The 15,997-nt window shown below is 40.7% G+C and overlaps 1 protein-coding gene and 1 long non-coding RNA gene across 18 annotated transcripts in view; one reads left to right on the top strand and one right to left on the bottom strand.

The window, feature by feature from the left end:
* LOC144587096 (uncharacterized) overlaps positions 1-15,997 on the bottom strand; it is a 30,841-nt gene that overhangs the window by 1,978 nt on the left and 12,866 nt on the right. The window lies entirely within an intron of this gene.
* MLIP (muscular LMNA interacting protein) overlaps positions 1-15,997 on the top strand; it is a 73,351-nt gene that overhangs the window by 53,460 nt on the left and 3,894 nt on the right. For 10 of the 17 annotated variants that reach the window (XM_078386481.1, XM_020781793.3, XM_078386479.1 and 7 more), the window contains 3 exons: positions 1,363-1,488; positions 3,030-3,218; positions 10,971-11,030. In XM_078386481.1, the coding sequence (XP_078242607.1) occupies positions 1,363-1,488; positions 3,030-3,218; positions 10,971-11,030 (375 nt within the window). The remainder of the gene's footprint in view (positions 1-1,362; positions 1,489-3,029; positions 3,219-10,970; positions 11,031-15,997) is intronic. The other 7 variants (XM_078386484.1, XM_078386477.1, XM_073000418.2 and 4 more) reach the window with 2 other exon arrangements.

The following is a 15,997-nucleotide window of genomic DNA, read 5'->3' as shown; positions in this document are numbered from 1 at the left end:
AGTTTATTTCACAGGGCAGCCATAGATTTTTTATGCATTGTATAAAAATGAATGTATGTCAAAACATTGTTTTATTTCTCCCAGAGTTGTTGTGCAAAACTCTTGGCTTGTGTTGCTTTTCTATTTTAAGATTTATTGCTAATATAAAAATGTTATGTGAAGATCTTCCAGTGAAATGTAGCACTAGTACAGCAATGAAAGAAAAGGAATTCAAAGTAATTTGCTATTCAGTTCAGAAGAATATTCTGCACATACAAAAAAGGAAGGAAACTTAAAGAAGGCCCTTAAACTCTTCTTTTGTATAGACATTCTGCTTTTATTGTCTCTGTGTTCTACAAACCTAGTTTTGGTACATTAAATAAAAATAAAAAGATGGTTGAATAGTTTGATGAGCTAGGTATCTGGCTGCAGAGCCAGAGGTTGGGAGTTCAATTCCCCACTATATACAGCTAGCCTGTGTGGCCTTGGGCAAGCTGCCCAGTCCCAGGGTACCCCCAAAAGAAGGGAATGGTAGACCACGTCTGAGTATTCTCTATCTCAAAAATTCTGAAAAGGGGCACTATAAATCAGATGGTGCACATACACATACACAAGACGTCTTGACACCATTTAGTTAGCACAGTTAATGGCACTCTCAGCAGGTGAGGCTGATGCACTCTACCAAACCTTAGAAAAGCTACTCTCTCTCTCTCTTTTTTTCTTTTTCTTAGATTATGCTCTTTCATCATGACCACTGTTAGGTTGGGGTGCTGAGAGTTGTAGGCTAAAAAGGTAATCCTTTGCAACTCAGTCCTACAACACAGTTGCTGAATTTCTGTTGCTTAGGGTTGTAAGAATAGCCCCACTGAATCAGTAGTGATTTGGTGAGTCAACTCTTCTGTAATTTCCATGGATTCAAATCGACTTACCACACTAAAATAAGCTGCAATGAGAGTAGGCTGATTTGAATCAATGGAACTTACAAAGGAGTTGACCTTGGACTGGACTAGGAGGGATAGCCAATGAAAGTAATGAATGTTATCTCCATAGTGGCCAGAATCCTGTTGCTTACAGACACTCGTGAAAGTGAAAAAGCATAAACCACAACGGTGAGTTGCCTCTAGTTAAGTTGTTGTTGCTTGTATGCCTCATTGTGTCCCAAGTCAACATGATGAGGAATACAGGCAGCTACTCTTTAACCAACAGCAATTCACCACTGTGATTTACGCCACTGCACTTAACAGTATATTGGCATACACAAGCAACAGGATTCTGGCTGCTGTGTTTAAGACTTCAGAATTAACATCTAAAAATAAATTCAGTTTTCCACAGTGTTTGATAAGATTTTAAAAAACAAACTCTCCTGCTCTTTCTTTAAATTAGACAAAGCCTGGTGTCATCCGCCCGACATTGGTGAAAGCAAAGATAATGGTTAAAGAAGAAGAACCCATCCAACCAAATCCATTCAAAAAGTACTTAGAAGAAACCAGTGATCCTGAAACTGAAGAGGTGCTGCTTCTTTCCTCCCCTCTTTCTAACTGAGCATTGTTACTTGGGATTTCCTTGGCTTATTAGAACACAGTGTTAGGGGTGGGCATCGTGCGGCCCATTGCATCTGGCAACAGGCCATTTTTGCACACCCACCTTAAGACTCTGCAAAATGTTGTTTTTAAACTGCCAAAAAGTATCAGTGCAGCTTGCCAACTGCTTTCCTGCCTTTGCAGCAGCTATTTTTAGCTTACTTTAAATTACTTTAATTTCTATAATTATTAAACACTGGCTGAAATCCAGATGTTGAAACTATATGGCTGTAAATGGCAATGCCGTTATCAGCCTGCAATGCTATTCTTTAAGTGAATAAAATTGAAAGCTTCCAGCGCCCCTCCCAGGTTCTGAGACTCCCTAGGTCTCCCCTCTTACCGAGGGAAATTTCTAGCACCTTGAGTGGGGGAGCCTTTAATGTTAGGAAAATCACTGCCAGTGATCCCACTGCTGGATCAGCACTACCAGTAGTGATCTGGTAACAGTTTTCTGACACTAAAGGCTTCCACCAACATCCTAAGGCTCCCAAAGGATTCTTAGGGAGCCTTGGACCTTGACATGGTAGGAGGGAGGAAGTTTAATTCAATTAAAGAGTAACATCACTGGATTAGGATATCCAGATTGTGCAAAGTAAACTTGTGCTAACAGGATTTCAGCCGGTGGCAAGAATCCTACTGGGGTCACTATAAGGTTTGCATAGGTGCTATAGCTCATTGTGGCCAATGAGGTTGGAACTACGTCTCCATTGTGTGACTTGGTCATGTGCCCAATGGCACAACCAACCTCATCGGTTAGCCTCAGCAAACTGCAGCAAGTTACACGAACCTTACACCAACACCAGACAGTCTCCAATGAATACAGAAGGAAGCCAGAAGGTAAACACACCGACTGAAAACATCATCATACAATTTAGGCAATTAAGGAAGTGAGCCACTCTCATTTTAGAATGTCATAAAACAGGAGAGCAAAATGTTTTTGAAATGGAAAATGTTTTTGAGACCACCACCCTGGATCAAGGCCCCAAACGCTTGCATATGCCATGACATCCAATACAAGTTACTTTACTTCCTGCTGTCATTAAATTGTGTGGCTTATCATTTATCATGACGACCACCTTGCACTTTGAAATGGACCATCAGATGGATTCATGGGTCACTCCCGGTGCTGATGCTGCCCTAGGTATTTTCTTACCTGTCCAATTCATTTATAAACAACTGTATCTGTTCAAATAAAAACACTTGAGACAACATAGCAAAGATCCCTTCCTGAGATATATTTTTGAAAGGACTCCTTTGAAGTCATACTAAATTGTGTTTGTAATTATCCATTACAGAATCTGTATTAAGCTCAAACAAAAACTCACTGGACAAATGCATTAACTCTTCTGAAATAACTGAAATAACAATGGCAATTTTTAATCTTGTGGCATTCGAACAAAGTGGGCTTTGTCTGAGAACATCTTTTGGCATCTGTTAATCAAACGTTCTGTCTGCTTCTGCTTCTTCCAGGATTCATCTCTTGTCCAGCCCTTTCCCCCTACTAAACCGAAACCCACTACAAAGTCCACACTACATCCACTGTCTGTCTCTCATGCTGACTCGCTAACTCCTGGACCATTCAACCACGTGGGTTCCACCTTTGGGGATATCCATGACTATTCTTACACTCCTTACCAGCGCAATGCTTTGTATAAGAAGGTGAGAAACAGGGGGATGGGCTTCAAAGAAAAAGTAACCATTTAAAGCCTTCAAGAAATACGTTTTAAGGCAGTTCATGTGAAAACAACCCAGTGCCCCATGCTGTCGGGAACCAGGCCAACAGCATGGGGGCACAACATAGCTGAGTGAGCGAGTGTTAGTTGGAAGAAGGAGAGAGGCAGAAGAAAGGGGGCATCAGACTGAAGCATGGCATACCTAGTACTGTGAGCAGTGTGATGCACTGGACCCCCTAAAGGCATTTGGCCAGAGAGGTCGACAGGCACTTATCTACCACTTTTGCGCTGGGCCAAGTCCCAGGACCTCAGCAGTGTGTAGCATAAGCCCTTTGAACAAGTCTGACCTTAAAAGGGCACTTTACTCTTACTCATTACTTTGCAAGTACAGGCACATGGGCTTTGTGATTCCTTAGAACTCACCAAAGCTCAGTTAGGTAGGACTTTTAAATGATAGCTAGTTCGTGGCCCTCTCCACTTCCTGGATTTAGCCAGATCCTGCTGTTCAAGAGACCAGTCCTTTTGTAGAATTGTTATAATTAATTTTTATTTGAAAAATAGGGTTTCAGTTTATATTGCATAAGCATTAGCATCAAGAACATTATTTCCCATATAAAATAATAAATGCTAAAGAGCTAATTAAGGTACGCTATAGTGGGCTATTGTGGGCTAGCCCCGCCTCCTTCTTTCTCCTTACTTACATCCTCTCTCCTTCATAGAATCGAATCCATCATCAGAACAGAATAGAATCCATTGAACCACATTCCGTTACTTTCCATTGGTTACCTTCACATAACCCATTGCCCAATTTTCTACATTCCCTAGCTCCTCCCTTCTTCCTGACCTTTATACAGTTGTGTTCAAAATTATTCAGCCCCCAATGCTGTAAAGGGGTTTAGGGACTATAGTGTACATTTGGAATTGTATTCAGAATCAAATCCTACAAGGACGTTTTAAAGAACCAAATGCAACTAAAATAACATCAATTGTTTATGTAATACAGTAGTAAATGTTTCTTTTGTGGTTTCTTCATTGCCACAATTATTCAACCCCTTAAAGACTACCACTCTGAAGAAGAGAGGTTCATTCAGGTGTTTTCGATCAGGTATTGAAAACACCTGTGGATGTCACCGAGCACCAATCAAGCATAATAAGCACCAATTAGGCAGCTTTAAAATGACTGTGATACTCAGCTCCTTCTAGACATTTACTGGTGTGGTTACAAACATGGTGAAGTCAAGAGAATGGTCCAGGAAGACAAGAGAAGAGGTGATTTGTCTTCACAGGAAGGGCAATGGCTATAAGAAGATTGCAAAGAAGTTAAACATACCAAGAGACACCATAGGAAGCATCATTCACAAATTCAAGGCAAAGGGCACTGTTGAAATGCTACCTGGTCGTGGAAGAAAGAAGATGCTGACTTCGACTGCTGTGCGCTACCTAAGGCGTAGAGTGGTGAAAAGTCCCCGTGTGACTGCTGAGGAACTGAAAAAAGATTTGTCAGATGTGGGTAAAGAAGTTTCAGCTCAGACAATAAGGCGCACACTGCGTAATGAAGGTCTCCATGCCAGAACCCCCAGGCGCACCCCCTTGCTGTCTCCCAAGAATAAGAAGAGTCGACTGCAGTATGCCAAAAGTCATGTGGGCAAACCACAAAAGTTGTGGGATAGTGTTCTGTGGACTGATGAAACAAAATTAGAACTGTTTGGGCCCATGGATCAACGCTATGTTTGGAGGAGGAAGAACAAGGCATATGACGAAAAGAACACCTTGCCTACTGTGAAGCATGGCGGAGGGTCAATAATGCTTTGGGGCTGTTTTGCTTCTGCAGGTACAGGGAAGCTTCAGCGTGTACAAGGTACCATGAATTCTCTTCAGTACCAGGAGATATTGGATGAAAATGTGATGCAGTCCGTCACACACCTGAGGCTTGGGAGACGTTGGACCTTTCAACAGGACAATGATCCCAAGCACACCTCCAAGTCCACTAGAGCATGGTTGCAGAGGAAAGGCTGGAACATTTTGGAGTGGCCATCGCAGTCACCAGACTTAAATCTGATTGAGAACCTCTGGTGGGACTTAAAGAAAGCAGTTGCAGTGCGCAAGCCTAAGAATTTGACTGAACGGGAGGCTTTTGCCCATGAAGAATGGGCGAAGATACCCGTAGATCGCTGCAAGACACTTGTGTCAAGCTATGCTTCACGTTTAAAAGCTGTTATAACTGTAAAAGGATGTTGTACTAAGTACTAAGATTGAATGTCACTTGGGGGTTGAATAAAAACTAATAATGATGTGAGCACAGAAAAGACATTTGTGGTTATTTCATTATAAACTTAAGGTTATATTTCTCTGACCTACAAGTGCCTCTTTCATGTAAATGTAAGCAAGATGACTGAATGATCAAAATCAATGTCAAAATGGCCAAAACATTCAATTTCAGTGGGGGCTGAATAATTTTGAACACAACTGTAGCTGTTAACCAATTAACCTTTAGAGGTTGTACCACCTTCCTCCTCCCCTTATTCTCATGAGAGTCCCGGTTTATCTCTTCCTCAACTAGCTTGGAATGTTGAATCTTCCACAGGCCTCTGAATTCGGCCTTCATCACTATCTCGAACCAGGTTGTAACGGTCTTCAGGAAAACATTCTCATGGCACTTAGAAAAACACATTCCAATGTCTCTCAAATCATCTCCACACAGAACCTGTCTGACTCCATTTTACATTTCTCTGACTACATATCCCATCATCACGACAAGCAGAGTGTGCCATTCTTTTTTACGTAAATGGTATTTCAAGGAAGTACAGCAATAGTAGGTTGAAAATAATTTTAAAAATAAGGTTTTCTACGCACCCAGCTTCTAAGTGTGAGGAGTGTGTACTGACAATGTCCCCTGTCTGAGAGAACACACTCTTACAGGACACACTAGATGGTGGCCAAAGCAGCTGTCCTACAGCCACCATGGCCGGACCTCTTGAAACAGAATCTTTTTCAGCCCGTTCAGACAAGGGATCGATCCCGTTTGGCTTGCAGGATTCCTGCATGTATGCCTCTCCCTCTCCCATGTCTTTCCTGTGGGGTGGTGTCTGTGGAGGATAGGAGCCTGCCATCCTTGTTAAGACAGTGTCCCAGAAAGCTTGCCCTGTTGTTGCAGGAATGAGGGACTTGGTCTCTAGAATACGGCTACTAGCACTGCTGTTTGGGTGATATGTTCGAAGAGTAATTCTGGCAAGCCTTTTCTTGCACCCTTCCAAGCCCCTCCAGGGTAGCCCGGAACCTATTCTTGAGATGTGGGTCTGGCATTTGGTTTGGGATGTGGGATTTTTCTGAATTCACAGCACAGTTTTAGCTTGGTACAGCTTTGTGCGTGGATGCTAACTGATTTCAAAGGTTATCTTTACCTTCACCTTTTCTATGAATTTTAGTTTTCACAGATGCAAAGATTTTGAAAATTGAGAGAGAAATGGCATTTGAATTCTTAATTACAAGGAATAAATTGTTCGTCAGAATTCTATATATATTCACAAAATGTTTTCTTAATTGTGGCTGACTGATGTGATGCTAACAAACATCTTAGTTTTGTGCCTGGTCATATGCCTGATTCCACAACCAAGACGTGTGCTGGCACTTCATTAATTAACTGCAATTACAGCTACTCAGCTATAATAGTCAGAAAAGGTGATGTTAAAAATCAGACTACTGTCCTGGATTCAATTTTATCTCCCCCAAACTGGAAGAAAATAGAGTCACAGAAACAAGAGAAGGGTACTGAGAAAATATGGGAAGTGCTAGAAATGGATATTTTTTCAGGTAGGCTGAATGTACGTCCAAGACAGAAGGAAATTGAAAGAGGGGATGTATTTAATAATTGGTCTCGATTTTCTGCTACAGTTGGAATAACTTAGATTTAAATTAAAACATGAATATAAGCTGAAATTTAGAGGATAACCAAACAGTAGATATAAAGAATATAAAGTTGTTTTTTGCATTGAAAAATGAATAGATTAGATGCATGTATACCTAATATGAATAGATTGGATGATTGTATACTCTGTGTTCTCCTATCCTTAAAACCCTTTTCCCATCCCTTACACTTCCTTTTACCTTTTGTATCCCCTACCCTATCCCTAATAGTTTAAAAAATAAAATATTTAAATTAATTAACTGCAATTACCTGCAGCAAATTACACAACCTTCACACAAATACCAGTAATATACCACTTATCATTACCTTATCTGTTTATCTGCCTCTCATATCAAGTGATGATGCAAATTAGTCAACTAAATAGGAAAATTAAGGTACATATTTCATCATAACTCTGTTTCCAGCACTACCACCCTCCCACCCACCCCCCGCAAAGCCAGAACAGGAGCGTAATAAAGTAATTTAGGATACATGCTTGAAATATTTTTCCACACTGCCTTGTATGCCATCCTTGGAAGATGCAAGAAAGACAGAATACAAATGCTGTAAAGCAATATCATACAACTTCCTATAATTATTTTTTTCCTCCCAAAAGGCTTGTCTGGGGCAACATATTTTCCTCTCTTCCTTTTTTCTCTTCATTATAATGTAACCTTCACTATATCTAAAAGAACTGTGAAAAAATTGCCCTCGCAATCTATACTCTATCACAGAGCAGCATTTTGTGATCTTTGAATGCTTCTTCCTCTTTCCCCTTCCCTCTGAATAGGAGGAAACAGATCTCTCTCTCTTAAGGACCCTGAGCAAATTAATGTTTGCAAGAGATACACATTAAAGTAATTAAACAAGATAGAAAATACCGGGAAAATAAAAGAGACCTGCAGTCTCGTTGCTATGGTTTTTGCTACTTAACAGTTGGATGGCTATGATGTCAAGGCCGTACACCACTGTTGGGAGTGAAAAGAATTCCTGCTGCAGAAACATTCTTCAGAAAGCCTAGGTGGCTGCTGTGAGTGACAGCAGGTAATCTACCATGCCATTAAAAAGACTAAAAGCAAACAGTAACTAATTCTCCCATGCTAAAGGAACAAAACCCAATCTGTTATGAGGTCTTCCTTCACAGCATGTACTCTGCCAGGCAGTTGATTAATGAAAAGTAGCAGTCTGAGAAAGAACAGTGAGAGAAGCCCCTTTCAGAGGTGTAAGGAGGAGAAAATGTATGTTTCCATCTCATCACTCTCAATCTACTGTCATCAGATGTCAGTTGGATCAGAGTTCCCACAAGCCTTAGGCAGCAGGGCTGAAATTCAGGCATTCTGGAAGTGGCAGTCCCAACAACCTATCTGACATGGCTGGTCCTGTCGTTAGGCAAAGGGATGCTGTTGCCCAAGCCAAGAGACCCATGGGAGTGAGAACTCCACTGTGGTCCTTCCTGTCCTGTCCAAAGATGACTTCTAGTATTTTGGAAAACAACATCCTTTTAAAAGAGGAAGCTAAGCAATGAAGTCTTCAAGCTACTCCTTTCCCCTATGAGCCACATTTAGGTGTCAGTAGGTGGGGGCTTGTCAAGTGGAACTTCTAGAGTTGAAGTTCAAAAATTCTGAATGGTACATCCATAGTTCTGCCCTTGTGGGCAAGGTTCTTTCCTCCAACAGGCTGATAACCCCATGAATCTAGACCAAGAAATTATCATGGGACAAATCATGTTATAAGTTATAAGTAAGGTAGCTAACTATCACCTGCTTGTTCATTGTTGTTTAGTCGTTAAGTCGTGTCCGACTCTTCGTGACCCCATGGACCAGAGCATACCCTCCTGTCTTCCACTGCCTCCCGGAGTTTGGCTAAGTTCATGCTGCTAGCTTCAATGACACTGTCCAACCATCTTGTCCTCTGTCATCCCCTTCTCCTCTTGCCTTCACACTTTCTCAACACTTTTCCAGGGAGTCTTCTCATGGGATGGCCAAAGTATTGGAGACTCAGCCTCAGGATCTGTCCTTCCAGTGAGCAGTCAGGGTTGATTTCCTTCAAAATGGATAGGTTTGTTCTCTTTGCAGTCCAAGGGTCTCTCAAGAGTCTCCTCCAGCACCACAATTCAAAAGCATCAATTCTTCGGCAATCAGATTTCTTTATGGTCCAGCTCTCACTTCCATACATCACGACAGGAAAACCCATAGCTTTAACTATGCGGACCTTTGTCGGCAAGGTGATGTATCTGCTTTTAAAGATGCTACTTTAGGGGAACAAGGAAAGCAACTAGAAGTTACAATAATACATTTTAGATGTAATGAATAACACCTAAGTTACTTAGTTATCATGAGCAACATCTAATTATTTAAATATTATTTTTAAAGGGCATTCTAATCAGATAGTTGGTGAGTCTGACGTCATGGGGGCAGCAAAGCTGTTCCAGGTTTTAGTTTGAACTTTAGATGAGATATCCAAGGTGCTGAACCTGTTTTGGAGTTCAGCCCTGTGGGTTGTTTCTGTAAAATTCAGACGGGAACCTAGAAGAGATTCACAGCTCTTACAAACTTGGAGTCACCTACTTCTTCGGATTTTGGGCATTTAGGAGGCATTGTTAACAAAACAAAACAAAAAAAACTTTCAGGGTTTACACAATTCTCTTTGAAGAATTGCCAAGGGAACTATTGTCTGGTTTTGTGTTTAATATTTTTGTACTTCTAAGGCGCAATATCAGAATATCTTTCTCAGAAAGAAAGCTCCCAACTAGCACTGGGGTAGGAACAAGAAGCTTGGGTAGAGCTTGGCCTAGCTAAGGCTCAAAACCTTCTAATTTAGGTTTTTCTCCCAGGTGAATCCCACTGAGGTGTTTGTAAGGTGCCTGCAAGGTAGACAAAACTCCTTGAATGGAGAATCACAGTATTTCTAGTCCAGAAAATCCCCCAAACCCCATCTCTGTTGACCAGAACTGCACACAATAGCTTAGGTCAGGTCTGGGCAAAGTAGAATTGTCTGGTGCCATTCCTTCTCTTGATTGGGAAACCATAGGTCTGTTCATACAGCTTAGAATTTCATTCACTTTTTTTTGGGGGGGGGGGTATCTCATCGCATTGTTGGTCCATGTTTAGCTTGTGGCCCATTAAGACCTCCTAGATATTTCTCACTCACACTAGAGCCAAGTTAAGGATCTCCCACTCTATATTTGTGCACCCAAATTTTCTTTGCATATACAGTATATCTTTTGAAATTTGCCAGTCTAATCCTCCTTTAAATTCCCATGTGCCAATCATTAAACAGAACTCTGCAGAGCTATCAGGATAGGCCCAGGCTTCAGCTGTCAGCAGCAGGGGCACAAGAGGATGGGTGAAAATTCAGTCCCTTCCCAAAGCATGTCTTTTGGTGCCTATGCTCCCTGTTTTATCCTTTAGTGAACAGAAATCATGGCTTGTGGGGAAGGGGGTTTGAAGTGAGAGGAAAAGTAGACTTCACCTTCTCAAGCAGCATTGCGAATCACTAACGAAGATCCTGCAAACTGGGGTGGAGCGACCTTGTTTTGGTAGGGACATAACATTGTGTGTGTCCAAAGTACATGAGACTCTTTTGAGCACACACAGGACACATACACACACATGATGGCATTTTGCTCATTAGGTAGCCAAAGGAGTTTTTTTGGAACTCAAGTTCTTGCATGAGGATCAGAAAGACATCAGTTTAGTTTACTACTTGCAAAGAAACAGATGTTCATTTCCATTGTACCAGCTTCTTATTCCCAACATGCTAAATATTTATCATGATGTGCTATTCTATGCTACTGCTTCCTTCTAATGGCCCTGACATTTGTGTTCTTTGCAGCACACTCATCCTATAGTACCTATTCCGGAAAATGAAGCCCTCAGCTCTAAAGAGATAATGGTACAACACTTTCTGTTTCTAAATGCATGTGAAATTATGAATGAACACTAATTTAGATTTATTCCTGTTGGGTCAATGTAAAAGGAAAACCAGGAGTGTAGTTAGAGACAATAACAGCCTCTTTATTTAATAAGCCTGAGAGCTAACATCCACATCCTGCATGCAACTAGGGGCATCATCTGTTGCCTACGACTTCGTCACTCTTTTCAGATGCTACCTGGTGGTTAATGGGGTGTTTGGGAAGTAGCACTGTGCCAGGAGGCACATTAGAATGTATGTTCTTTAGAACGTATGTTGGCACACGCTGGAGCAGGAACAGGTTCATGTTTTAAAGTTAGGGGATGGAACTGCACACTACAACCAACACCTTTCTCAACCCCTCACCTCTTGGATAATATCTGAAGGTGCCTCATGCTTATTATGCAAATGCAAACCAGTTTGAAAGTCAATCCTGGAGCCATTTGAAACTGCCATAACATCCTCCTGAATGTAAGTGTCCCAAAGCAATTATTTCTGAACGTGAGCCTCTTTCAGGAAGTTATGCTACCTCTGGTCAACCTCGCTTGGCCTAATCCAGCTCTCTTCCTGTACCATCTACTTCCCATTGGTGGAAACAGAGCTTGGAATTTTTTTTTTTTAAGAAGTAATTTATTACCTTCACAGTCCCAAGCTCCCAAATTACTAGACTTTATCAAATACCAATAAAAATGATTCTAAACATTACAGAAGGCTTGTGGGTTTCGAAAAATGCTAAAGTAGAAATGCTATATACCTTATTTTGCTATAAAAGTAACTAAAACTATAATCATCAGTAAAGCTGCAAATGATGTGAACTTCTCTCTCATGGCATTGTAGTCGTAATTCAGAGTGGGTCAAGTTTCTCCAGACAGAGGGATAGAATTTTTTTCAGAAGAGCTATTCTTTTAACCAAATATCTGCAGCAGCTTTCTTCCACGAGAAGTACCACTTTGTGTACTCCACCGTATGGCCTTGACTGCGTTCACTGATTGAACACAGATTCAAATCCCACAACTGGGAAAAACACCATGAGTTAAAAACAAAATGTCAATGACTCCCAATTGCTCTGGCCTCTTTCTTGAAAATGTTTGGAATGCAAGATAATAGCTTGGAGCCAGCTTTATGTGTGGGTGTGCTTGCTGTTATCTTATAAAAACATAACGAGAGGAGAAACTGGCTCCCAGCTAGCTAAATAAGTGGCTTTTGCAGCTTGAAGCTTAGTTTTATTATTTTTTCAAATCCTACATCACGCATTTCACATTTAGACACCCCCTCCACACACAAAAAAGCCCCCTGGCTTGACTCAGAAGGAGTACTCTTGGCTCAAAGTCATAGGATATGCCCAGAAGGATCACCACCCACAATAGAATTGGAATCTGTAGGACTGGACGGAAAATTTGGCCCGTAGCATTCATCCTCATACCCTGACTGGGATCCTGCAGCCATCTTCAGTGCAGGAGAAGCCATCAGTGCTTGCCTGTTTGGGTTGGAAAAGGCCTGGAAAGGGATTCCCCATCACAGAAGCATTTGAAGCATTGTTTCAGTAGGCTAGGCCAGTGGTTCTTAACCTTTTTGAAAGAAACGCCCCCTTGAGCCATTGAGGAAGTTATCATCGCCCCCCTCCCCGCGGTGATGATATCTTATTTACTTATTTACTTATTTACTTACTTATTTACTTATTTACTTATTTACTTACTTACTTACTTATTTATTTATTTATTTATTTATTTATTTATTTATTTATTTATTTATTTATTTATTTATTTATTTAAGACATTTAAATCCAATGACCCCTGAAAACAAAATTCAATTCTGAGAAAATGAAATGCCCCCCAAAAGTAACATTTAATGATTTAGTTGCAAGCGAATTTTAAGACGCAAAAAGAAATATAAAAAGGGCATAAAAACAAACCGCAATGCAGAAATTAAAAATTTCAAGACGAAAACTCTGAAACTAAATTAAGATTAGAGGAAAATATATATTCATGCACATTGTAAAAAGGCTGCAGCCATCTTCACAGGTTTGGCTTGCTCCAGGGCCCCCCTACCGCCCCCTTCTGCTCCAGCGCTCCCACGCCGCCCCTTTTCGTTCTACCGCCCCCCTGAAAAATGAAATCGCCCCCTGGGGGGCATTATCGCCCACGTTAAGAACCACTGGGCTAGGCAATGGGTCATTGCCTCATCCCTGAGCCTGGACTTTCTTTGGCCTACTGCGTTACCACAGAGAGAGGACTGGGATACTTCCTGAAGATTAAAATATCAAATATGAGCACTCCTTCTTATGTACCCGAGATCTTGTTCAGGCTGCTTCTTGTTTTTCAGAAGGAGTTTGTTAAGATGCCTCTTGAATTCTGATGAAACTTGTGTTCAGTTTATGGTGGATTGAGATGCGTTCCTCTCTCTAGGCTTTTCAGGCTTATGCTTAGTTTGTTGCTTGTGACACAAGACCCAGACACTTCACAAATGGAAGCTCAACGTATAGATTGCTATAATCAGAGAGGGAGTGAAAACTTTTCTTCTTTTAAGAAGGAAGAAAGCTTCCTTTGAATTCCTTCACTAAAATCTTTAAAGGCTGAAATCCTATTGCTGAGTGTACTGTAGTAATTTGCAACTAGGGTAGGTCTATTGAATCAGTGGGGATTTGGTGAGTCAACCCCTCCATAAGTTGCACTGATTCTTTGGGCCTATTCTGGCTGTGACTTCCTGTGCTAAGCAACAGGAATTCAGCCACTGAGTCTTCATGTATTTTTATATCCATCTTTCTCCTCTTACTCTAATCAAATTTTGATGTAGGTTTTTCAGGACAAGAACTTCTTGCTCGTCAAGCATTACACACATCAATCACACTGTTAATAACATGTTGTACACTTCAGAAACATTTTCCTCCTCCTCTTCCTCCTTAGGACAATCATTTGATAATTTTGGAGATACATCTGCTGTGGAGATCTTTGGGCTCGAAGCCACATATTTAATATTATTATTTTTATTTTAATAATTTATACCCCACCTTTTCACACCAAAGATCATTTGCAATATAAATGTAAATTACCAATTGTAAATCCAAACCAACAATGAAAGAATAAAAAAGGCATTAAAACCTAGAGGCTAGTATCCTATTGTTACAGAGCAGACCAACTGAATCTATTGCAGAATGGTAAGTTGATGCTTATGTAAGTAGGTCCCATACATTCAATGGGTCTACTCTAATAGGAACTAATAATAGGATATTGGCCATAGAATAGGTCACAGTACTAATCAATATATTAAAATAGCACAGACTTCATTGCAGGCAAGTATTCCTTGATAGGCAAGCAGTTTATCATCTGAACAATACACCAGAGAAAATCTGTGTTCCTTCTTGTGCCCACTCCAGAGGCAGGTGGAAATGTAGCTCAGTTCTTTTATTGTGCCAGTCACAGAACCTAAAACAGCAGAGGTGCCCATGCACATTGGCAGTACTCCCCTTTTAGATTTTTGAGAAATCCTCATACACATTGTGCCTGTCCTTAGCCAACATCATCCAACCGTCTTTTAACAACAACAACAACAACAACAACAAACTTTTGTAATGTAAAATGAAAAGCAGACAAGAACCTAGTTTAATGTGATTTTAAATTAAGTATGAGATTTGCTTTGTTTTTAAATTAAGTTTCTGGTATGCTGAGGTAGGGTTAGGCAAAATTGCTCTCTAAAACCCTAGAGCAGCCATTCTCAAGCTTTCTTTGCCCATGGCCATAAAGACAATATGAAAGAAACATAGGTGTAATCAGGATTGTATAAGTTGCATAATGTATCTTAAAAGGTAGTGTGTGAAGACTTCTTTCCAGTGGTAGTCCCCTTCAAATATGCCATGCCCCCCTCCCTCCCCCTGGTTGAGAATAGTTGCCCTACAGGAATGGCCTTGATCAGTCTAACATTGAGACAGATGAACAGGTGTTGTGACTTGGGATAAGGCAGACTCTGCTCTCCCTCTACTCGTCCCTCCTCATATACATTTGAATAACAACAAAAGTAGCAGGAATTCAGGGGGAGTTGGACCCTGGAGTAGGAAGAAGAAATACACTTTTTATATCTTGATAACTGTGGCCAATATTTTATTGCTGGTCGCACCCGAGGTAGGCTCACTGGCAAGAATCCTGTTCCTCAGCATAATAAAATTCATAACTTTCATTCACTTCCTAACTGGCAAAAGAAAAATCCCTGCCATGATTCAAGTGCGCAAGCTGGTATGAAGATGCACCACCCTGAGAATTGTGGTGGGGACTCTTGATTTGCCAGTTATTTTATTTTATTCTAGTTTTATGCCACTAGATTAGTGCAAGGTACTACTCTGGGCAGTGAACAAACAAAGTTAATACAAATCTTATAGTAATAAAGATAAATGATGATCAAAACAATTCAATAAAAAGGATAAATTCATTCATTCATTCATTCATTCATTCAATTTGTATCCTGCTTCCTATTAATGTTACAGCATTACTCTGGACAGGTTACAACACATATAATAGAAAATTAGAATTAAAATACAAACATTAAAACCAGCAACCATAACCTTAAAAAAACAGATGGTGCCAACTAAGCCCCAGAGTAGATGGAGGAATAGAGGGGAGGGAAGAAGAGGGGGGGAAGAAAAAAAGGGGGGAAGGTGGTCAGCTGGGGTCAGTGAACCTCCCTGAAAAGCAGTGTCTTTAATTGCTCCCTAAATGTCAACAGGTAGGGGGCTAGGCAGAAAGTTATGAATGAAATGAAAGTTATGACTGTTCTTGTGCCGAGCCACAGGAATTCTGTTATTGATTCAATTGAGGAATGGTAAGTCAACACTTATATGAGCCCACTGGGTCAGTGGGTCTACTGTACTTGGGAACAGTAACAGAATATGAGCCAATGCAGGTATAGAAGGTCAGAAAGTTACAGCTTTCACTTCATAAATAGAACACATGCTGAAAAAT

This window comes from Pogona vitticeps, chromosome 1, assembly GCF_051106095.1.
Source record: "Pogona vitticeps strain Pit_001003342236 chromosome 1, PviZW2.1, whole genome shotgun sequence".
In the NCBI taxonomy this organism is placed as follows: domain Eukaryota; kingdom Metazoa; phylum Chordata; class Lepidosauria; order Squamata; family Agamidae; genus Pogona; species Pogona vitticeps.
The sequence above is the reverse complement of the archived record's forward strand: the minus strand, read 5'-3'. Positions and strand labels throughout refer to the sequence as shown.